Source organism: Oryza sativa, chromosome 12 (assembly GCF_034140825.1).
Source record: "Oryza sativa Japonica Group chromosome 12, ASM3414082v1".
Lineage (NCBI taxonomy): Eukaryota > Viridiplantae > Streptophyta > Magnoliopsida > Poales > Poaceae > Oryza > Oryza sativa.
The window spans coordinates 9,158,820-9,179,150 of NC_089046.1; the positions used below are offsets into that span (position 1 = coordinate 9,158,820).

General features: G+C 45.9%; 1 protein-coding gene and 1 pseudogene across 2 annotated transcripts; both read right to left on the reverse strand.

Moving 5' to 3' along the window:
* Window positions 1-5,017: 5,017 nt before the first annotated feature.
* LOC107279704 (uncharacterized) lies at window positions 5,018-9,492 on the reverse strand. Of its 2 annotated transcripts, none has more exons than XM_015763870.3 (7): window positions 9,055-9,492; window positions 7,795-8,149; window positions 7,462-7,715; window positions 7,165-7,377; window positions 6,999-7,091; window positions 6,795-6,896; window positions 5,018-5,650 (listed from the first exon to the last, which is right to left on the reverse strand). In XM_015763870.3, the coding sequence occupies exons 2-7, from the start codon at window positions 8,090-8,092 to the stop codon at window positions 5,273-5,275; spliced, it is 1,338 nt and encodes a 445-aa protein (XP_015619356.1). In that variant the 5' UTR covers window positions 8,093-8,149; window positions 9,055-9,492; the 3' UTR covers window positions 5,018-5,272. The 2 variants fall into 2 exon arrangements, with proteins under 2 accessions (XP_015619356.1, XP_066162311.1); XM_066306214.1 differs by lacking the exon at window positions 9,055-9,492 and adding an exon at window positions 8,296-8,988.
* A 5,714-nt stretch (window positions 9,493-15,206) lies between these two features.
* On the reverse strand, window positions 15,207-18,965 carry LOC107279645 (uncharacterized; annotated as a pseudogene).
* Between the last annotated feature and the right edge of the window lie 1,366 nt (window positions 18,966-20,331).

Here is a 20,331-nt window from a genome sequence, read left to right on the forward strand (position 1 = left end):
AATCGTAAGAAGTACCAACAGCTACATAGTTGTATACTAGCAGATGTAAACTAAAATTGACTTTATACTAGAAGTATAGGAATTGATTGCTTTTCTATTTCTTCTTCCACATAGTGTAGGATTGATTAATGAGAGATATGAGTTCTTTGCTTCGTGTCACTCTACTCTTATAAATATATTAACCCCTACTTAGACCCTAATCATATAAGTGGTGTGCATACATTATTAGCATAGTTCTCTCTTACAGTCTTCCCCTGGGATTAAATAAATACGATAACTTGGAATACTCCCAGGTGAAATGCTACAATGGTATATCCGTGCGCTTGCGGATTCTTGTAACCATATATATACCAGGACCATTTCTAGTGCCATTGTTGGGATGCATGCCTGGTATGATATGATTTGGTAAGATTGTGATATCGTAATCCTGCACACGCATGAGATCAATGCATTGACTCTGCACCCTAAACACTGACCAGTTTAAAAATCCATTCTATCCAATTAAGCATTTATGGTAAAAATAGAATGGATGCGAAAATTATAACTAGCCAATATAGGATCGGTTCAATATATATATTTGGAGAAAAGTAAAGCATTACATTATCTAGTAATTAACAGGAACCCAAAATAGTAGACCAATTATTTTCTACTTAATTGGATGAGTTTACCTATCATAGATGAACTCAAATGATGGGGATTCAATGGAATAATAAATCACAATTAATTCATAGATGAAATGCTTGCTATCTGTTGCCTGTAGCCTCCGTGTATATATTGGCTTAGCCTAGATGAAATGCTTGCTATCTTATATGAATTGATAAACAGGATCAATGGAAGAGAAGAGCATTCGGAACATTGTTCCAATACAGTCCATGAACACGACAAGTGAAGCGCCGGCTATTTTCCCTTATCCGTTACAAGAGAGTGTGATTCATGCACTTGCTGCAAGGGAAGCAACTGCTTTGCATCGTCATGCTGCTACGAGTCAATATGTAACCAGATGCAACCACCAAACCATTGCATAAATCGGCGGATCTCGTATTGCGGTTGTGGTTCTAGTAGTATCTAATCATCTTATTTCTGCAATAATAAATGGATGGCTGTCGAGGAGTAATCCTCTCTAGCGGGAGAACGTGAGACCCCCCTTTGTGAGTTCGGCCAGGGGATAAGGTGCGATGATCAAGAGCCTATCTCCGCCGGGGATCTAGCTAACGAGGTGGTTCGCAAGCGAGTAAGAGACAAGGGATTATACAGGTTCGGGCCGCTAGGAAGCGTAACACCCTACTCCTATGTGTGGAATTAAGCTTGTGCTGTTACAAGGGAAATCCAACCCTAGACTCAAGCTTCTCAAGTGTTGTCCCTTTTCTCGGTGGGTAAGGTCCTCCTTTTATAGTTCAAGGGGATACCACATGCACCGTCTGTATATATTTCATCATTGGAGGGGGGGGGGGCACACAACCTGGCTCAAGCCACCGTCCATGCCTTCAACCGGAAGCAAGGCGGTCGTTCGCCCCCAGGTGGGTCCCAGCGGGGACATCCCTGTCATTCCCTCTTAATTTCATGGAGACTTTTGTGGATTCATCTCTTAATTTCATGGAGACTTTTGTGGATTCATGCACAGGGGGCACGCTTGGCTGCATGCCGATGGGACGGGGCATACCTGCCCCCACTCCGCCTAACACAGGGCGGGACGTGGGTGCGCTGCCACCTGTCCCATCCGCCTGCGACTGGTCATAGGCCGGTCAAGGCCGATTGATGCACGTCAATCGGGCGGCGCCACACGCCTACCCACGCCGCATAAAACGCGGCGAGGGACGGTTGGGGCGCCGCTCATTAAAGCGCTTGGCAGCACCCCTTCCTCCGCCTACTCGGCCGCCATGTGGCAGCCGAGTGAGGGCCTCGGGGCGGCGCACTCCAAGGGCCCGAGGGGTGCGACGGGGCACCCCGAGGCCCCTTGGCCACTTGACGACTGCCCGACCTCCCCCGAGGGGGAGGGAAGCAGGCTGCGCGACCACGTGGCCAGATGAAAGGATTCTTTCCCTCTATTGTGCGTACCCCCGAGCCCATATCACCGATAGTAGCCCCCGGCACTACGTCTGACCGTGACCCCTCCAGGGCTGTGTGGTTCGATGCCTCATAACTTCTGTCTTGTGATGGTGGGTCCCGTGAGGAGTTCAAATAGCCGTCATCGGTATACTTAGTTCAAGCGCCCACCATGATGATGACTCGACTGCTAATAACTGCGCCACGCATGGGGGCGCGTAGGGCGGGAAGACCGGGGGGTCTGCCAGGTCGTGCCTAGAATAATTATCTGCCGTCGCGTTGACTACCTGACTATCAGGTGTGCGAGGAAACGAGACTATCGGTGGGCCCGCCCAGCCACAACCGTAATCATAGCGCGCCCCGCGTCGATTATGCCGCTGACAGGCGCATTAAACGCGGGGTGTGGATTTAGTGGGGCGAGTGGGATGAGCGGGCGCGAAAAATGAGGAGGCAGCTGTGGTTATGGGAAACGAGGAGGCGGGCGCTAGCGAGGCGAGAATAAAAATGAAGGAAGGAAGAGAGCTCGTATCCTTCCTTTCGCCATTATCACTCTCGCACACACGCTCCTCTGCCCCCAGCGTTCCACCCTTGACCACCGCGCTTCACTCGCCCAACTTCTCGCTCATCCTCGCCGATTGCCATGGCCCAAGACACCGGCAACGCCGTTCTCCTGGCTTCGCGCATCACGGCGCAGAAACATTTGAACCTCATCCGCAGGTTCATGCCGAAGGGCGCCGTCGTGAGGGTGGGGGAGTCATGGCGCTAGACTCGGAAGCCCGGACACCCCGTGACCGCCATTCTCTTCTTTTTCCTTGCTTTCTTTTTTGTGCTTTTGTAATGGACGCGGTTGACTGCAGGCTTTCGTGCCGCCCCTGTTGGATGTACATAAGTCTTCCTCTTCGCATTTCCGCACTCTTTTTATCCGTGAATGCCTGCGACAAGGGAGGATAGGGAAAAACGCGCAGTCAATTTCCTTGCGGGTGAATCGCTGTTTTCGTTCCTTCGCTCCCCCCCCTCGGGCTCGTTCGGATATGGGAAGAGGGTTCGCGCTTAACCCCCGGCACCAAAGTGGCGAGGGGCAGAGCCGTCACCTTGGGAGAACCGCTCAGTGGGGCTGGCCAGACCGGAGCTAGGTGACCGGGGGTCGGGGATGACCGTGTGTAGGTCCGTCCGAGCCCCCAGGGTTCACCGCAGTTCGGGGCGCGGCCCACGTCCGGGCTTCCCTTTGGCACTTTTCAGGTTGCCCGACACCACCTAGGGGCCACGGTAAGGACGAACCACCCCTAAGCCGGAACGAGACTTGAGGAAGGGAACGAAAAAGTACACAACAACTTTGATTAAACAAAAGGATTTCTTGCTGGGGAGAAATGGTAAGATACAAATATTGACAAAGGCAGCCCCCGGCCAAGCCCGCATGGCCCGAGGGGCGTGCGGGGTTGGCCTGATACCAAAAACGGAAAAACAATCAACATCACGGGTAGAAGCGGCGAAGGTGCTCGATGTTCCAAGGGTTAAGCAGCTCTGTGCCGTCTTCCGTGGCCAATCGAACCAAGCCCGGCCGGTGGACACCGATCACTTTGTACGGTCGTTCCCACATTGGTGAAAGCTTGCTCAATCCTAAGCGCGACTGGACGCGGCGTAGGATGAGGTCATGGGACCTATAGTGACCGGGCCCGGACGTGGCGCTGATGATAGCGCCATAGGCTCTGTTGGTAGCGCGCCGCCCGAACGGCCGCACGCCTTCTTCGCTCTTCGAAATAGTCGAGGTCATTGCGGCAGAGCTCGTCCTGGTCCGCCTCATTGTACAGCGCAACGCGAGGCGAGCCCAGGGAGAGCTCTGACGGTAGGACCGCCTCGGTGCCGTATACCATGAAGAAAGGGGTTTCTCCAGTTGCACAGCTCGGGGTCGTCCGATTGGCCCACAGCACCGTGTGCAGTTCCCCTACCTGGCGCGCTAGCTGTCGAGGAGTAATCCTCTCTAGCGGGAGGGCGTGAGACCCCCCCTTTGTGAGTTCGGCCGTAGGATAAGGTGCGATGATCAAGAGCGTATCTCCACCGGGGATCTAGCTAACGAGGTGAGCGTATCTCACTAGTGGAGATAGGCACATCTATGACAATCTACTTTTGTCACGGAAGACGCGCAAATCGTCATAAAGTAACTTCTATGACGAATTTATGACGAAATGGGATTCGTCATAGAAGTCGCGTCACATATGTTTTTCTATGACTAAACAGTAGATTTCGTCATAGAAATGCTTATATCCATGACGAAGGTGCTCGTCATAGAACTGCTTTCCAGCTGGCTAGGACAGACGTCGTCCATGCCACGTGGCTATCACACGTGGAGTCCATGTTGGCTGTGATGTGGCGGATGACGTGTACGCCACGCTGGATCATCATCTCCCGTACGCTAGAGCCAAGTGGCAGTCGTATTTAACGCCACGTGTTGGCATTTGGTATGTCCACGTGGTGGTGCAAGCTGATGCCACGTGGTCGAACGTGGTGGCGCCACGTGGCAGCCATATTAATGCCACGTGTTGGCATTTCTTATGTCCACGTGGTGGAGCGCGCTGATGCCACGTGGCCAAAGGTGGAGACACCACGTGGCAGTCATATTTAACGCCACATTGCCGAAGGTGGAGGCACCACGTGCTCTCATTTTGAAGCGCCACGTGTACATATCTGATTTGTGACACACGTCTTTACCTGATGTTGCCACGTGTTGATTTGTTTGGATGACACGTTAGCACAGTAGGGATGACGGCCCGCTCATTTTTTTTTTCTTAGCCCAGCCCATTTGGCCACATACTTCACATATTGTTGTGGCCCATCCCACTATGAGATCTAGGAAATTTTTAGCATTCACCCATTTCAAGCAACAATTAATCAGAACTTCGCAGCACATAAGAAAATAGGCCCAACATCAAGATTGATCACATGGACAAACAATCAGAACTTCACAGCACATTACAAATAGGCCCAACATCAACATATATCACATATACCAACTTCACATAGCACCATATTACAAAAAAGTTCACAGAACCTAGCACACATATGTTCACATTAAGTCCACAAAAGTTTGCCATAGGATGACATTAAGTCCACCATAGCACCAAACATCATTTCACATAATCAAGTCCACCACATGACAATAAGTTCACAGAACCATCAAACAACTAATATAAGTAGATGGAGTTCATCACAGTGCAGAAGATCATAAAGGAGACTAGGACAGATTTAAGTTACCCTGGGAAAGGCTCAAGATACATCGAAGGAGCAAATTGTTCTCTTCCTGCTGCTGCTTGAACTCTGCCAACTCCTTTTGAGTCTTTGCCAGTGCTTCATTTGCAAGATTTGCTTGTTCTTTTAGTGCGACAACTTCTGCATGGAGAATGGCTGAACTTTGCTTTTCAGCTGCAAGTTCTTCCTGAAGTGCTGCTTCTGTCGGTGTCACTGATTTCTTGGAGCTCATCTGCAGACCAGCATTTTTCAAAAACGTGGTATTGGAGTTGTCCCGAGAGAGAACCTTGGACACAACTTCTGCACTAGTTCTTGGTGTCTCACCATCAGGTACAGGTTCTTCCATAATAGCTTTCATACTTGACTGCAGCAATGATTGAACATTAGCTATGAAATTAGATACATGAAAAACTGGCAGCTGCATAACACATTCAAAATACTGGCAGCTGCACAACACATTCAAAAAGTCACTGAAAACTGATGGAAAGCTACCAGGAAGCACAAACTAGAGGTAAGGAAACTTGTATAGAATGCAAATTTAACCAAATTTGTTTTCCATAAGCCAAAACAGAAACAAATTATATGAGTAAGCCAAGCATTCCCATATTTAGAAATATTGCATTGCCCTCTTAACTGTGAAAGAGACCAGAAACATTTTGAGCTCTAACTATGGTAGAATGTAATTATTTTCTATCTAGCCTCTAGCAACAATGCAGGCCAAATGTTTCTTGACAGAATCTAGGATACTGTTTTAGCATATATCAGAAGGCTGACTTTAGACTATATTTGATTAGCTTTCATGGCAGCTTTTGATTGATGGAACACCCTGGTAGCTATAAAAGAACAAGGTTTTCCCCTCAACTACTTTCATAAAATTTGGAGGGGGTGCAATGTTACTTAGCGTTGGTTATTTTCTATTCCTCCTATGATGCCTAAATATTTTCCCTAGAAACCACTAATGTTTAGAAAGAAAATACTAGTGTGGAGTACATAATCCCTCATAATTAAGTTTACTTTTCCAAGTTACAATGAAATAAGTTTTGAAGTAGTAAAGGCTGAAATATATTCAGTCTTATGTTCATATGATTCAAAACCTCAATACATGCAAACACCACTACAGCAGCTTAGGTAAAAATGAGTTTTCATGAATCACACCCTCAAACCCGGGATATTGATAAAAATACAAACTGCAACCAGGATCAATTGATGAAAAAATGTTTATGTAGCTTATTTGGCATTTTAACCCAATCTCAACTTATGTTGTATATGGTAAGTTGTCTAGCGACAAGTTTCCAGCAGCTACAAATTTAGTTTGGTATGTATTCTAACATTGTTAGAGTCTATAAATTCCATTAAGTCTGTAATGATCTTAGCTGCAAATATCTCTGCACACTAAGGACAGAAATTATCCTATGGATGTAAATATAAAATGAGCTGAATTAATAATATGTTGGCATAGGTAACAAGGAATTGAGTTCAATGTTGTAAGAATATATTGAGTGACTTACAATTGCATCTTTGGCAGCATCACTTAGACCTTTTTCCCTACTGGTATGGCAGTCCTCAAAGGCATCCACAGCATCAAGCTCTACAACCTTGTTATTCTCCTTCTATTTCAGTACAGAAAATGCAGATCAATTATTTTATATATCTATTACATTAGATAAGTGGTTCTTAACTACAATTAATGCTAAAAGATAATGGGAACTTACGTAAGCGTGCAAGTGTGCAGCATAGCTGCGAGATCCCGTAGCCTGATGGAACCTAACATTAAGCCGGTTTTGCTTGTTCTGTTCAGAGATTTGCTACAAAAGATGTATGTGTTAGACATAGTCGCAGGTATAAAATGAAACAAATATGTCATTAGAGATGACATACCATATTCTTTGGATTTGACCACTTTGCAACAAGTTCCAGCCACTGTTCATCAGTCATGCTACTTATGGGAGAGGTAGTTCTAATCTCGTTAGCAGGTACTCCATTGAAGTAGGCCTTCTTCAAATTATACCGTGTTTGTCGTATCCCTTTCTGCAATACATCAGCACAAGCATCCCTTGTTGGCTGGTGTTTTTGGTTAATGGCCAACCTGACCTGATGGTTTGAATTGCAATCATTAAGGAGTAACACTAGGTCATATAATAGATGAAATATAAAAGAATATAGATAGGCTCTTACAGATAACTTGCCCATGAAGTTGTTAATATAGCCTTCATCATCCTTGTACTGCTTCCAATGAGGGAAGACAGGAACTTTAGTCCTAATGATAACACCAGCCTCTGATGCAAACTTGGCAGCTTGCACCGGTTCATCTGGCCTTTTCTTCCCTTCGGCAACAGCAATGGGCATTCTTCCCATAGCTTTGGTCATCTTGTCAAGCATTATTCCTGCAGTTGGTGGCCTTGATTTTCTTGTGCCTCTTCGTATAGGTACTACAGAGTATTCAATTACAATGTTAGCATTCATCAAATAGTTAAAAATAATAAATTTCTCTTCGTTGAACTAACTTGCCTTCAACATCAGAATTGGTTTGCTGTGCAGGTTGCTCTTCATGGTTGGCATCATGTCCATATGACCAGTCCATCACCGGGCTCGGGGGCCTGTTCACATCATTATCTTGAAGCAAATGTCCACTGCCCACATCTTCATCACCATTGTTTTCTGTTTCTGGAGGCAGTTCTTCATGGCCATTACCTTTACCTTGTTCTGCTATGAGTTGCCTTTTCGCTGACCTTGTTGAGACTCCAGGAGGCATTTCGGTTGGAGCACCCGCCCTCACTCTCTTTGATATCCTTACTCCTGGTGGCATCTTGAGGGTAGGTTTCTTCTTCGTCGCACACTTCTTTCGTCTAGTTTGTCGAGGGTACTACAATAATAAACACAAAAGTTGTAAGCATGTGAATAAATTGGCAACAATCATTAAAAAAATAATCAAATGCTGCACAAATTAAATGCGGAAAAATTATTGCAGATATCCTAGCCCCCCCCCCACAGCCAAGATAGAAGAAGCACCTCAATCATTATGGGGACGGGCTGCTCCGCTTCTAAATATGAATCATCATCACACTGAACCCCTTGTTCATCATCTTCAGGGAGAAACTCTGATGTGTCAGAACCTTCTCCATGACTTTTCTTGGTGCCTGAGTTTTTTGTCTTTGAAGATGCATGTTGTGTTTCGATATGTTTAATAGTGGCAGCTATGTCTTTGATGCCAAGTTCATCCATCCTTCTTATATTCTGCAAGATTTTCTCTTGCCGCGTTCTTTCATATTCGTTTTGTGCAGGTTCTTACATGAATACACATATTTTAATGGTCAGAATACTAGATGGCATTTTGATGGCATTTCCTAAGCATATAAGCATTTTCAGAAACAGAAACAATAAAGTATCTAGGCATTTGGGATGAAAAAAAAAGAGACCATGCTCATCAACATTGGGGATTTAATGATCAATGGTGAAAAACAACTTTACTTCAATATCTAGTAAAAACAACAGGGTGATTCACTTTTCCATTTTAAAAGACAATTTTGATGAGAACTCTGGAAACACTTTTACAGTGAACAACATTGGTCATATAAATGATATAGCCATTATATCATTCTCTTTCACCTAATAAACTGTATCTATTTATACGACCTCAATCGGATTGCACACAGAAAATTCTTAATAGAAGTTGGACGGCAAATCAATCCACATGATGTATAACATCTAATAGCTTGAGACAGTACACATAAACATCTGAGCTTGAGACGACAAGATAATTTTGCGTACCTCGTGCTACTGGACGTCGACGTCTTCCCATCGGCTAGGTACGGCGACGGTGCAGGGACCTTGTCGATGGGGTACCCGGCTCCGGTGCGGCAGTAGGCGTCGACGGTGTTGTGGGAGATGGCTTCGGTGCGGCAGTAGTCGTCGACGGGGTACCGGCTCCGATGCAGCGGAAGTCGTCGACGGCGTAGTGGGGGAAGGATCTGGTGCAGCGGTCGTCGTCGACGGGGTTGCAGCGGAAGGCGTCGTTGCGGCGGCTGTCGACGACGAGGAAGTAGGGGACGGATCTGGTGCAGCGGTCGTCGTTGATCGGTTTGCACGGGAAGGCTCCGGCGCAGCGGTCGTCGTTGATGGGGTTGCAGGGTAAGGCTCCGGTGCGGCGGTAGTCGGCGGCGGCTCTGGTAGAGCGGCGCCCCGATGGTGTGGCGGCTGGATTTGGGGATTAGGGTTTGGTGGGTGAGAGGCTTTGTAAATATATAGTGGTTGCACAAATGCCCCTGGGTGTTGTTTTGCTCTTCGTTAGATGGAGGATAAAAGTGACATTTCCCATTCTGATTTGGGCAAATGGGCGGCAATGGAATCTTTTGGGGCTGTCATTGGCGGTAGGTTTAGGCGCCGAACGAAAAATCCTCCATCCATGAGTAATTAACATTATCCATAAATCGAAAACATTCAAATTATACTAATCTATCTGGATTAACAATTTGACTTTAAAAATATACTCCCTCCGTTCAATATTATATAACTTGAAAATTTGGATTAAGGGGGTGTTTAGTTCCAGGGTGTAAAGTTTTTAAAGTATACGGACACACATTTAAAGTATTAAACGTAAACTAATAACAAAACTAATTATAGATTATGCCCGTAAACTACGACACAAATTTATTAAGCCTAATCCATTAGCAAATGTTTACTGCAGCACCACATAGTCAAATCATGGCGCAATTAGGCTCAAAATATTGGTCTCACAATTTACACGCAAACTGTGTAATTGGTTATTTTGTCTACATTTAGCACTCAATGCATGTATGTAAACATTCGATGTGACATTTTTGGAAAAAAAAATGTGGGAACTAAACACCCCCTAATATTATTTTTTTAAAGCAACTTTCCTATAAAAACTTTTTGGAAAACACAGACAATTTAGCAGTTTAAGAAGCATTCACCGATTAATCGGAATACGGTTGTCAGACGGAATACGGTTTTCCACAACACTGCTTTAAGCATGACTGAATTTATTTTTAGAAACTAGCACCTATAATATATTATAGGCGTCTTTTTTTAATTAATTGGCACCTATGACAAATTAAAGGTGTTGGTTTTTTTTTAAAAAAAAAGAAAACCAACACCTATAGTATTGGTGTCAGCTCTTCTATGTCGCGTTTTCCATCTACTCCCTATCCACGTCGCGAAATTTGCCGACGCTTTCCCTTTCCCGTGCGTGGGAGCCGCCGCCGCTGCACTCGATGGATATGATCAGTGATAGGGAAGGGTGCTACTAACCGGGACTCGTCTCTGCTGTGGACGTCTACCACAGGGGCGCGGTCGTCGTCTCCCATGTCATCGAGACCTCCATGTCATCCTCGTGGTTGCTCACCTCGCCATTCACCATCGACACCGTGGAATGCAAGAACCTGGTTCCAGCCTCGGTGGCGTTGCCAGTGGATCTAAAGCCAAGCTGGAGGATGATCGGCGACGGAGGATTTGAGCCAGGCAGGTGATAAAATCGTCTCAGTTTACCATTCATGGATACTCCCTCCGTCCCATAAAAAAATCAACTTCTGGCTATGAACCTGGACACATGTTGCGTCCAGATTTATAGTCAGAAGTTGGTTTTTTATGGGACGGAGGGAGTATATAGGTCCAATTGAAAATTGAATTTTAAAAATTTTATGTTCACTTTAAACTGGGTGAACCGGTCAGTGTTTGTAGGAAAAATGTTGGACCGGCCGGTTTTAATAGAATGGACCGGGTGGTTTGGACCGACTTACCCCTCATTCTTATCGGTAGAACTGACATATAACGAGGGTACAATCGTAAATCAACACACATATAACAACGGATTCAGATCCAAACCAAACCAAATCGTAACAAAAAAAAAAGAGCTTCCTCCTCCATGGCGGTGAGAATTAGCAGGAAGCGCAGGAGCCCGCCGACGCGTGGGCTGGGGACCTCCACGACGGCGTGCTGGAGCGCGTCCTGGCACGCCTCCCGCCGGACACATTCTTCCGCCTCCACGCCATCTGCTGCCGATGGAGCGCGGCCGCCGCGTCACCACACCTGCGGCCGCATCCCGTCTCCGACTCCGACCGCATCGCCACAGTAGTAGCTGGTCCAGGTGCCGCATCTCCAAGGCCGATGCTCCCAGCGCTGCTGGTGAAGAGGACCTGGTGCTGGCCATGATCGAGTAGCAAGCTTCTGGTGCTTATGCTGCTTGCTTCCTGGATGTGGGCGACAACAGTAGCTTGAGAAGAAATGATACTTCTTTGTACAGCTTGGTGAATTCAGATTGAGATCGTGAATGTGAATAAACTTATGGCTGATTATTGTGTTATTTTGAAAATGTGATGTCGCGTCCCAAAATGACTCTAAAATACATCCTCGAAATTATGCCTAGAATAATTAAAATCCTTTTGAAAGCCTCCCACAATTAAAATGTGCAAAGTTAAAAGTCAAATAAGGCTTGGAGGATTTTTGTATATTTCCTAAAAGCCTAAAATGCGTAAATAAATTTTAGTGGAATTTTCAGAGCACAAATAATAATTATTAAGAAATAAACAAAGTTAAAATGATTTTATAAAAAGAAAAATCCTAAAAAGTCTTTTCCCCCCCTCCCCCTCTTGGGCCGGCTCGGCCCATCTCCTTCCCTCTCTCTCCTCCTCCCCGCGGCCCATTCGGCCTCCTCCCCGCGCGCGCGCCGCTGACGGGCGGGCCCGCCCGCCACCCTCGCTGACGGGTGGGGCCCACCCGTCATCCCCTTCCTCCCGCCGCTCCCGCCGCCTCGCCCGTGCCCTAGCGACGCCGCCGCCGCAAATCCCGCCGCTCCCGTCCGCCCCGCGTGCAATCAAGAGGGGGGAAATATTCCCCGTGATTCCCTCCCTCTTTCCCCCCATTTTTTCCCTCCCTCTCTCCCTCGGATTCGTTCGGAATCTTTCCCCCTAAACCTCGCCGGCGCATCAATGGCGGCCGGATCTTCCGCGCCCGTTCCCCCCTCATCCGGCCGCCCTCTCTCACTCCCAACCCTATATAAACACTCCCCGTGCCTCCCTCCACCGTTTCCGCCACTCGCCGCTCTCTCTCTCCGCCGGAATCGAGCTCGCGCCGTCGCTCTCTCTCTCCGCCGTCACCGCCGAGCTCCAGTCCGCCGCCGTCGTCGCCCCGGACCTTCTCCCGCTTCGGCGCCGCCTCCTTTGGTTTCGCCGCAACCTTGCCGACCTCGTCCACCCCTCCGTTTCGCCCGCCGACCGCCGGAACGCCGCCGTCCCCGTCTACCCGAGCCGCGCCGCCGCCTTCCTCCGCTCCGGTCGCCGTTCCCGTCGTCGCCGTCGACCCGGGGTGAGCTGTGGACCGCCGATTCGTTTCCCCCTTCCCTCCCCTCTCTCGGGCGCCGCTCCGCCGCGCCGGTGGTCGCCGGCGGCGACCATCGGGGCGCGGGTGCGCCGCCTCCCGTCGGCTGTGCCGGCGTGGCCGCCTTCGGGCGCGCCCCGCGGCTGCCATGTGGGGCCCGGCCGTCAGCCGCCCGCGCCCTCGGGTGCGGCTGACGCGTGGGACCCACGGCGCCGGCCGGTGTGAGCCGGGTGCACCCGGTCCACCGTGGACCGTGAGGCTGCCGCGTGGGCCCTACTCCCGTGGACCCGGTCCGCGCGCCCCTCCCCTCGGCTGACGCAATAAATCCAAATTTTAAATTAAAATTTAAATGAAGAAATTCGCAAATATTCATTTAAAGAGCATATAACCTTCAAATGGCCATAACTTGGCCATTTGAACTCGGAATTGGACCGTTCAAGTCTCTAATTTTTCCTTAAGAAGTCAAGAACCCATTTTTGTGCTTTGTTTCTGCTTGTTATATGGAGTTTATTAGAGTAAAAGCCTTTTCTTTTCCGTTGGTCATGTAGACGCTGCAGCTTCGGAAGATCTGCTCTTCGTGGAGGTTGAACTCGGAATATGTTCACATCATCTTTGAACATATTGAATCCCGGTTTATAAAATTATGTTGATTTAAATTATTGCATTATCGCTTTATTTAAATTCCCGCGTTATCACTGTTTTATTTAGCCATGCCAATTTACCTTTGTTATGACCTTATTATTGTTATTGTTATTATTTCCTTGTTCACCCTAGATTAAACAAAACCCCAACTAGTGGACACTCTACTCATGGTACCTCTAGTATGATGTTAGGTAGATGCTTCGCTATTTAATTAGGTAACATTAGGCGGTTTTACAACTCTAGACTTTGGGATATTCATATCACCTGGACACTTTGGAATTGTTGGAGTATTGTGGAATTGGATTCACACCGCCCCCTCTATTCAAAATCCCCAAAATGGTTTTAGGCTGGGCTCGGGGTGCATGGTTTTGATAGTAGCACCTCGGCCATATAAGGACCGGTCTTCGGGCCTCTGTTGCAAAGCACTACCGTACTTCCACATGTCTAGTGGGTAAGGCTTAGTTTGTGGCTCAGTCTGGTTATAAACAAAAGTACACGGATGGAGATGGACGAAGTCGGGGGTCGATGGACATCTCCAGGGCAAATGAAGGCTACACGAGCTGCGGCCCGGTAGTCGAGATGTCGTGGCACAGGGCCGGTGTCCTGCTGCTAGGGGCTCAGTCCTGCCTGCCTGTCCCGGGGGTTCCGGCCGTAGGTGGGATTGGGTCGGTACTCTTGTCTATGGCTAGGATGGGTTGGAAACTATGTCACGTCTTTCGTCTGTATACCGTGGTGGTATGTGGCACGTGGTTGTACGTGAGGAAGATGTGTCTTGTGGGTAAAGATGTACACCTCTGATCAGAGTATAATCTATTCGAATAGCCGCGCCCTCGGTTATGGGCAAGCCGAGCAATGTACCCAAGTTAGTGTTTTAATTCTTAAAACCTGCTTAACAACTAAAATGTGGAATGGTTGGCCTGGGATGGCTTGGGACGAGCTGGGACCCAGGGTCGGGTTGCCGGTTCGGTCTGAATCATCGTAGGCCTTGGGTTAAGGCAGATTCGTGTGGGTTCACGGCCTTGATAAATAATATTGCATAGTTCTAGAATCGTGTTTACAAAATAGCTTTGAGCAACTAAGCATCTTTAAATGCTGTTTACTGCAACCCTAACCCTTTATATTATAACTCCCTTGTACTCCCTTGCATTTATTATGCACTTGTGGGTGTGTCTTGTTGAGTACGGTGGTTGTACTCAGTCTTGCTCAATTTTTTCCCAACCCAGAAGAGGAGCCCCTAGATGATGAAGGCTTTGGTGTCTAGCTCGTGCCTGCCGTCAAGCGCCTGTGGTCGTCGCCCTAGTCTTCCGTTGTTTCTCGTTTGTCTTTGTGTGTGCTGGGCCTTCGTCGCCCATGTAATAAATTATCTATTTACGCTTCCGCTTGTTAAACTCTGAATTGTATCAACTCTTGGTGTACCTTGCCTCCTGGGACAAGGAATAATACACGCACGAAAGGAACGCCCGTTGGGTTAATTCCGGTCGTGACATGTGAAGACCATATTTGTGTCATTTTTTTATGTCAATTGAATATGACAATTAAGAAAAAAGTGTAATGCTTTGAACAGATGCTTGAAGTGTAAGTTGTGTTTGTACAGATTGAAATTGGTTTTTGCTGCTTGAAATGTCATGGTCTGTACAGTTTTAGACTGATATGCAGTATGTCACTTGGAACAAATATATATGTACATCACTTTGCATACTGTTTCACCAGGAAACTTACTGGATTACCCAAAAAACAGAAGTAAAATATTTTCTCTTCTCCTGAAATTTTTGACCCAACTGCTTCACATATTGTTAGGAATATGAGTTAGCACCATGAACCTGGGAAAGAAATCAAATAAATGCAAATCATTGCTGGTAACAACTCTGTTCTTAAAATTGCTAGCTCAGAATCTCGATGTGTTTCAGATATACAATGGCAAATGAGTTCACAGAATAAATCAGTTGTGACATCTCAGTTACATAACACAAAATAAATGAGTTTATAGCTCATCCCAATTACATATGACATATCAGATAGATGACACAACTCAAGATATAATTTAATCATCATCGGTGTCTTCCGGCATGTCATCTTCAGCGTTCCCATTGCCAATGTCACTACAGTACTGCAATATTGTGTCATCTTCATCTGCATCATCCCTACTGTCTTCAGTCAAGTTAGCTTGGTTGTTAAGGTCTTCTAAATTAGCTTCAATAATAGTAACTTCTCCATCTTCCTGCAAATGGTCTAGATCCTCATCAGCATTACCTTCATGCACTTCATGTTCTGTATCAGAACAATTATCATCTTGGTGTACATCAAAAATGTGGTCATCTTTTTCAGACACATTATACATGTTCCTATGTTCGAATTTCTGCACAATTCGCCATTCGTTGCCCAAAGAGGTGTCCTGCAAGTAAAATATCTTCTTCGATTGAGTTGCTAAAATGAAAGGGTCATCCTTGTACCAAAATGATTGGATGTTGATGGATTTGAAATGCCCGTCATCCCTAACTCCTCTTGTCTTGCCAACTTGATTGAACCAATCACAACGGAAAAGAACCACCGATCGATAGATATCTAGATCAGAGTTATACTGCAACTCAAGAATCTCCCTAAGGACACCATAAAATTCAATGTTATCCCCTTCATGTGTACCATCAACCATTACACCACTATTCTGCGTTTGGAGGTATTTCTCACGGTCAACAGTGCTATACCTGACTCCGTTGACAATGCAAGATGCACAACTCTTTACTCGGAGATCAGGACCACATGACAATGCAAATAGTGCTTCACTGACCACCCCTGGATTTTCTTTCCTCAGCTTCCTGATCTGATATATATATATATATATATATATATATATATATATATATATATATATATATATATATATATATATATATATATATATATATATATATATATATATATATATATATATATATATATATACAAGAAAAATACACATGTTATTCCCAATTTGAAATTTCATCACCAAAAAATGATATTTTTGTAAGTGTGTGTCACTTACATGAGTCTTAAACCACCTAGCAAATCCTTTTTCAAGTCTTCTGTCAACATCATGTGCATCTTCTTTCTCCAACTCTTCTCTATGCATGCTGTAGCATATTATGACTCAACAATTAGGAAAATATTATATTTAATACAATACATGTGAAATAAACCTACATAAATGGTGCTTACTCCAAATATGGTTGAACCTCCTCACAGTTATTTAGCACATACCAAACTAGCTTATCCATGATTTCATCCTCCATGTACTGTATCCTAGTGGATCCTATGAGTTTAACATCATGCATAAAAACAGAGCTGTTACCATCCAATGGCCCATCCCCATGACGGGCGTCCCGATTAAATCTAGTGTCAACATCCTCCATGTACCTTGAACAAAATGTCAAGGTGTCACTTGCTACATAGGCCTCAGCAATTGATCCTTCAGGCCTAGCCCTGTTCCGCATGGAATTCTTAAAGGTGCCAAGTCATCTTTCTATTGGGTACATCCATCCATATTGTACAGGACCTCTAAGTAGTGCCTCATCAGGTAGATGTACGGCCAAGTGCACCATCACGTCAAAGAAGGCTAGAGGAAAAATTTTCTCAAGTTTGCATAGGATCAGCGGGATGTCTTTTTTCAGTCGTTTGAGGACATCTATCCTTAGATTTCTACTACACAATTCCCTGAAGAAGTTACCAAGCTCTGCAATTGCTTCGTATATATCCTTGTCCACAAATCCTCTTATGCCGGCAGGTATAATTCTTTGGAGAAGGACATGGCAGTCATGAGTTTTGAGCCCCTGCACCTTGGAACCATCTGAACTTATGCATCTTGCTAGGTTGGCTGCATATCCATGTGGATACTTGACACCTTTGAGGAAGTTACAAAACTCAATTCTTTGTTCCTTCTTCAAGACATAGCGAGCTTGTGGGATGCGAACTGAGTTGCCATCCTGCTGTAAGTGCAAGTTATGTCTTATGTTCATATCATGCAAATCTATCCTCGAATTGACTGTGTCCTTTGTCTTGCCCTCGATTTTGAGCAATGTGCCCAAAATGTTGTCACATATGTTTTTCTCAATGTGCATCACATCAAGATTTTGTGGCAGCAACAAATCTTTCCAATATGGGAGCTTGCACAGACTTACTTTGCGGCTATAAATTAGTGGCCCTTCATCCTCTCCACGTTTTCTTTTCTTACTTGTATCATGCTTACCCGGTCTAACATCTTTCACCTTCTCTAACTGCTCGAGGACCTCATCTGTGCTGAATTTTCCTGGCTCAACCTGGTTTTCATGGTGTCCATCAAAAGCATGGCTTCTTCGCCAAGCGTGTGTCCTTGGAAGGAAACAACGGTGGCCAAAGTAGCCTATCTTATTTCTTAGTGCTCGTGACAACGAATTTTTGTCACAATGAATGCATGCATAATAACCTTTTGTAGTTCGCCCTGACAAGGTGCTTAGAGCTGGATAATCATGTATGCACCATAGCATGGCGGCACGAAGATTGAACTTTCTAGCACTGAATGCATCATAAGTACTAACACCTATCCATAATTCAAGCAATTCTTCTATCAGAGGCTCCAAGAATAAATCAAAATCCTTTCCTGGAGATGTTGGACCTGGGATCAGTAATGACATAATGCAGTTCGATGGATCGACAGATTCCCATGGTGGTAGATTCAAAGGCATAACAAGGGCAGGCCACATGCTATACGAATTGCTCACCTTGCCAAATGGATTGAATCCATCTGTAGCTATGGCAAGCCTCATATTCCTTGCATCTTCTGCGAAAGTTCGATACTTTCTGTCGAAGTCCTTCCAAGCCTCCCCATCTGCTGCATGGCTCATTTCATTATCCACTGGCTTCCGCTTGATTTTGTGCCACTGTGTGTCTTCAGCTGTTCGTTTTGATGCAAATATCCTCTTTAACCTTGGGATAAGTGGAAAATGCCTCAAAACTTTGCGAGGAACCTTCCTGTCGCCAACCCCATCTTCCCATCTGGATTCACCACATATTGGGCATAGATCCATATTGGCATATTCCTTCCGAAATAGCACACAATTATTCTTGCACACATGGATCGACACATATCCAAGGCCCAATTCACGAAGATATTTCTTTGCCTCATCATAAGATTTTGGTAATTGACATTGAGGGAATGCCGAGGACAACAACTTCAATAATTCAGTGAAAGCTGTATTGCTGATTCGATAATATGACTTGATATGGAGCAGCCTCACAAGAAAGGAAAATCTTGAATGGTTAGATCCTGGGCAAAGTACCTGCTTCGCATCTTCAAGAATTCTAGCAAACCTTGGTGGCTGTCCATCTTCCCCTGCCGCAGTGTATAGTTCACCTATTAACTCTGGAACTCCATTGTCATCCTCGGGTTCATACCCGCCCACATCTGTCCCTTCATTATGGTTAGTTTCATGTACCTGTTCCAAATATTCGACATCTTCTGTATCAACTAATTCTCCATGATAAATCCACCGGGTGTATGTTGATGACATCCCAAAAATATGTATATGGTCATGCATTTCTTGCTGAGGCAGTGAAGTGTGGTTAAGACACCTACAGCATGGGCATGGTATGTCAACGTGTTCATCAAATCTTTGTCCAACAAATTCCATGAACTGTTTCACTCCCTCCATGTATGCAGGTGTGAATTGTCTCCCATGTATCCAAGTTATGTCCATCTGCTTTGGCATGTTAAAAAAAGCAATTAGGCAAACAAAGCTAATCCATTTTTTAGGACAGAATATTTTCTAAAACATTAGATGGAACAGCTGGTTGCTACATGACTTAAACCATGTTGATTTGTTCATAATACTCTGACTTGTTTCTCTGTTCATACAACACAAAGCATAATCTTTCATAGCTGAACTTGCATTTCATACTTAGAGTAATGTACTTATGGAAAATCATACCTTATATCTACTGAACGGCGTTGGTGATGGGCTGTGCGCGCTGACGATAGGATTGAGAGAGGAGGTGCTAGGATAAGACGGTGGGCGAGGAGCAGCCGATCCGTCTCAGTCGTCGAGGATCCCCCGCGCCGACTGGGATCCCTCCGCAGCCCCACCGACCAAGATCACTTCACCGCGCCGCCACCCACCACGATGCTCCACATCACGATGCCGGCCAGCCTGTGGAGCCGCCCTTCCCTGCACCGGTGGGATAAGAAACCTCCTCCTCTGCACCGTCCCGGTGGCTAGGATCCGCCCCCACTGAGCTCCGCCTGCGCCGCCGCCACCCTCCCTCCCTGGCTGTGACCAAACCCTGCGCCACCGCCCCCCTCCCTCCCTGACCAAACCACTAGGTCGCCCGCATAAAGCATTCAATCATTCTTGTGTTCGAGAATTGAAAGGAAAACTAAAAGTAAAACATCATCAGCATGAAAGCTCCTTGCAGCGTAGTGGTTAAGCTAGAATTATGGTTAGTCACAAGTCGTGGGTTCGACCCCCAAGTGCTGCAGCATTTTTTTTAGAAAAAAGAGTTCACATGGGCTGCACAGATTCACACATGGGCTGCACAAATTCACGGACTGCACAAATTTGGGCTGCGAAAAAAAAGTTCACATGGGCTGCACAGATTGACACATGGGCTGCACAAATTCACGTGGACTGCACAAAGCATCTGCTGGCCCGAAAACGCACCTGTGCTGCATATACAATGTGGGGTCCAATAACAATCTGGATTGCCACGTATACAATGTGGGGTCCAATGACAACCTAGATAGCCACATATGCAAGGTGGGACCAACAGCAGAATAGAGATTTACTTACAACTGACGAAATATATTTCAGCATATTGTATTAATAAAGGAGCGTCATAAGTGTGTTACATGAATGGTGCGCACCATTTTGTGACGAAATTATCTATTGTTTTATGAGACCATTTTAAATTTCGTCATGGAGTTTCGATGTCTACCCTCCGCCATGAGTGATCCATGACGAAACATGAAATTTCGTCATAGATATGCTGTATTCAATGACGAAATTATACAACGTCATGAGCAAAACGTCATAGATGGATGATTTCCTACTAGTGTCTCCGCCGGGG

Coding starts and splice junctions, on each gene's coding strand:
- LOC107279704 (XM_066306214.1), bottom strand. CDS start 8,508: ATGGATGAACTTGGCATCAAAGACATAGCTGCCACTATTAAACATATC. Junction 7,716..7,794: donor AACCAATTCTGATGTTGAAG/GCAAGTTAGTTC, acceptor AATACTCTGTAG/TACCTATACGAAGAGGCACA. Junction 7,378..7,461: donor ACTTCATGGGCAAGTTATCT/GTAAGAGCCTAT, acceptor TCAAACCATCAG/GTCAGGTTGGCCATTAACCA.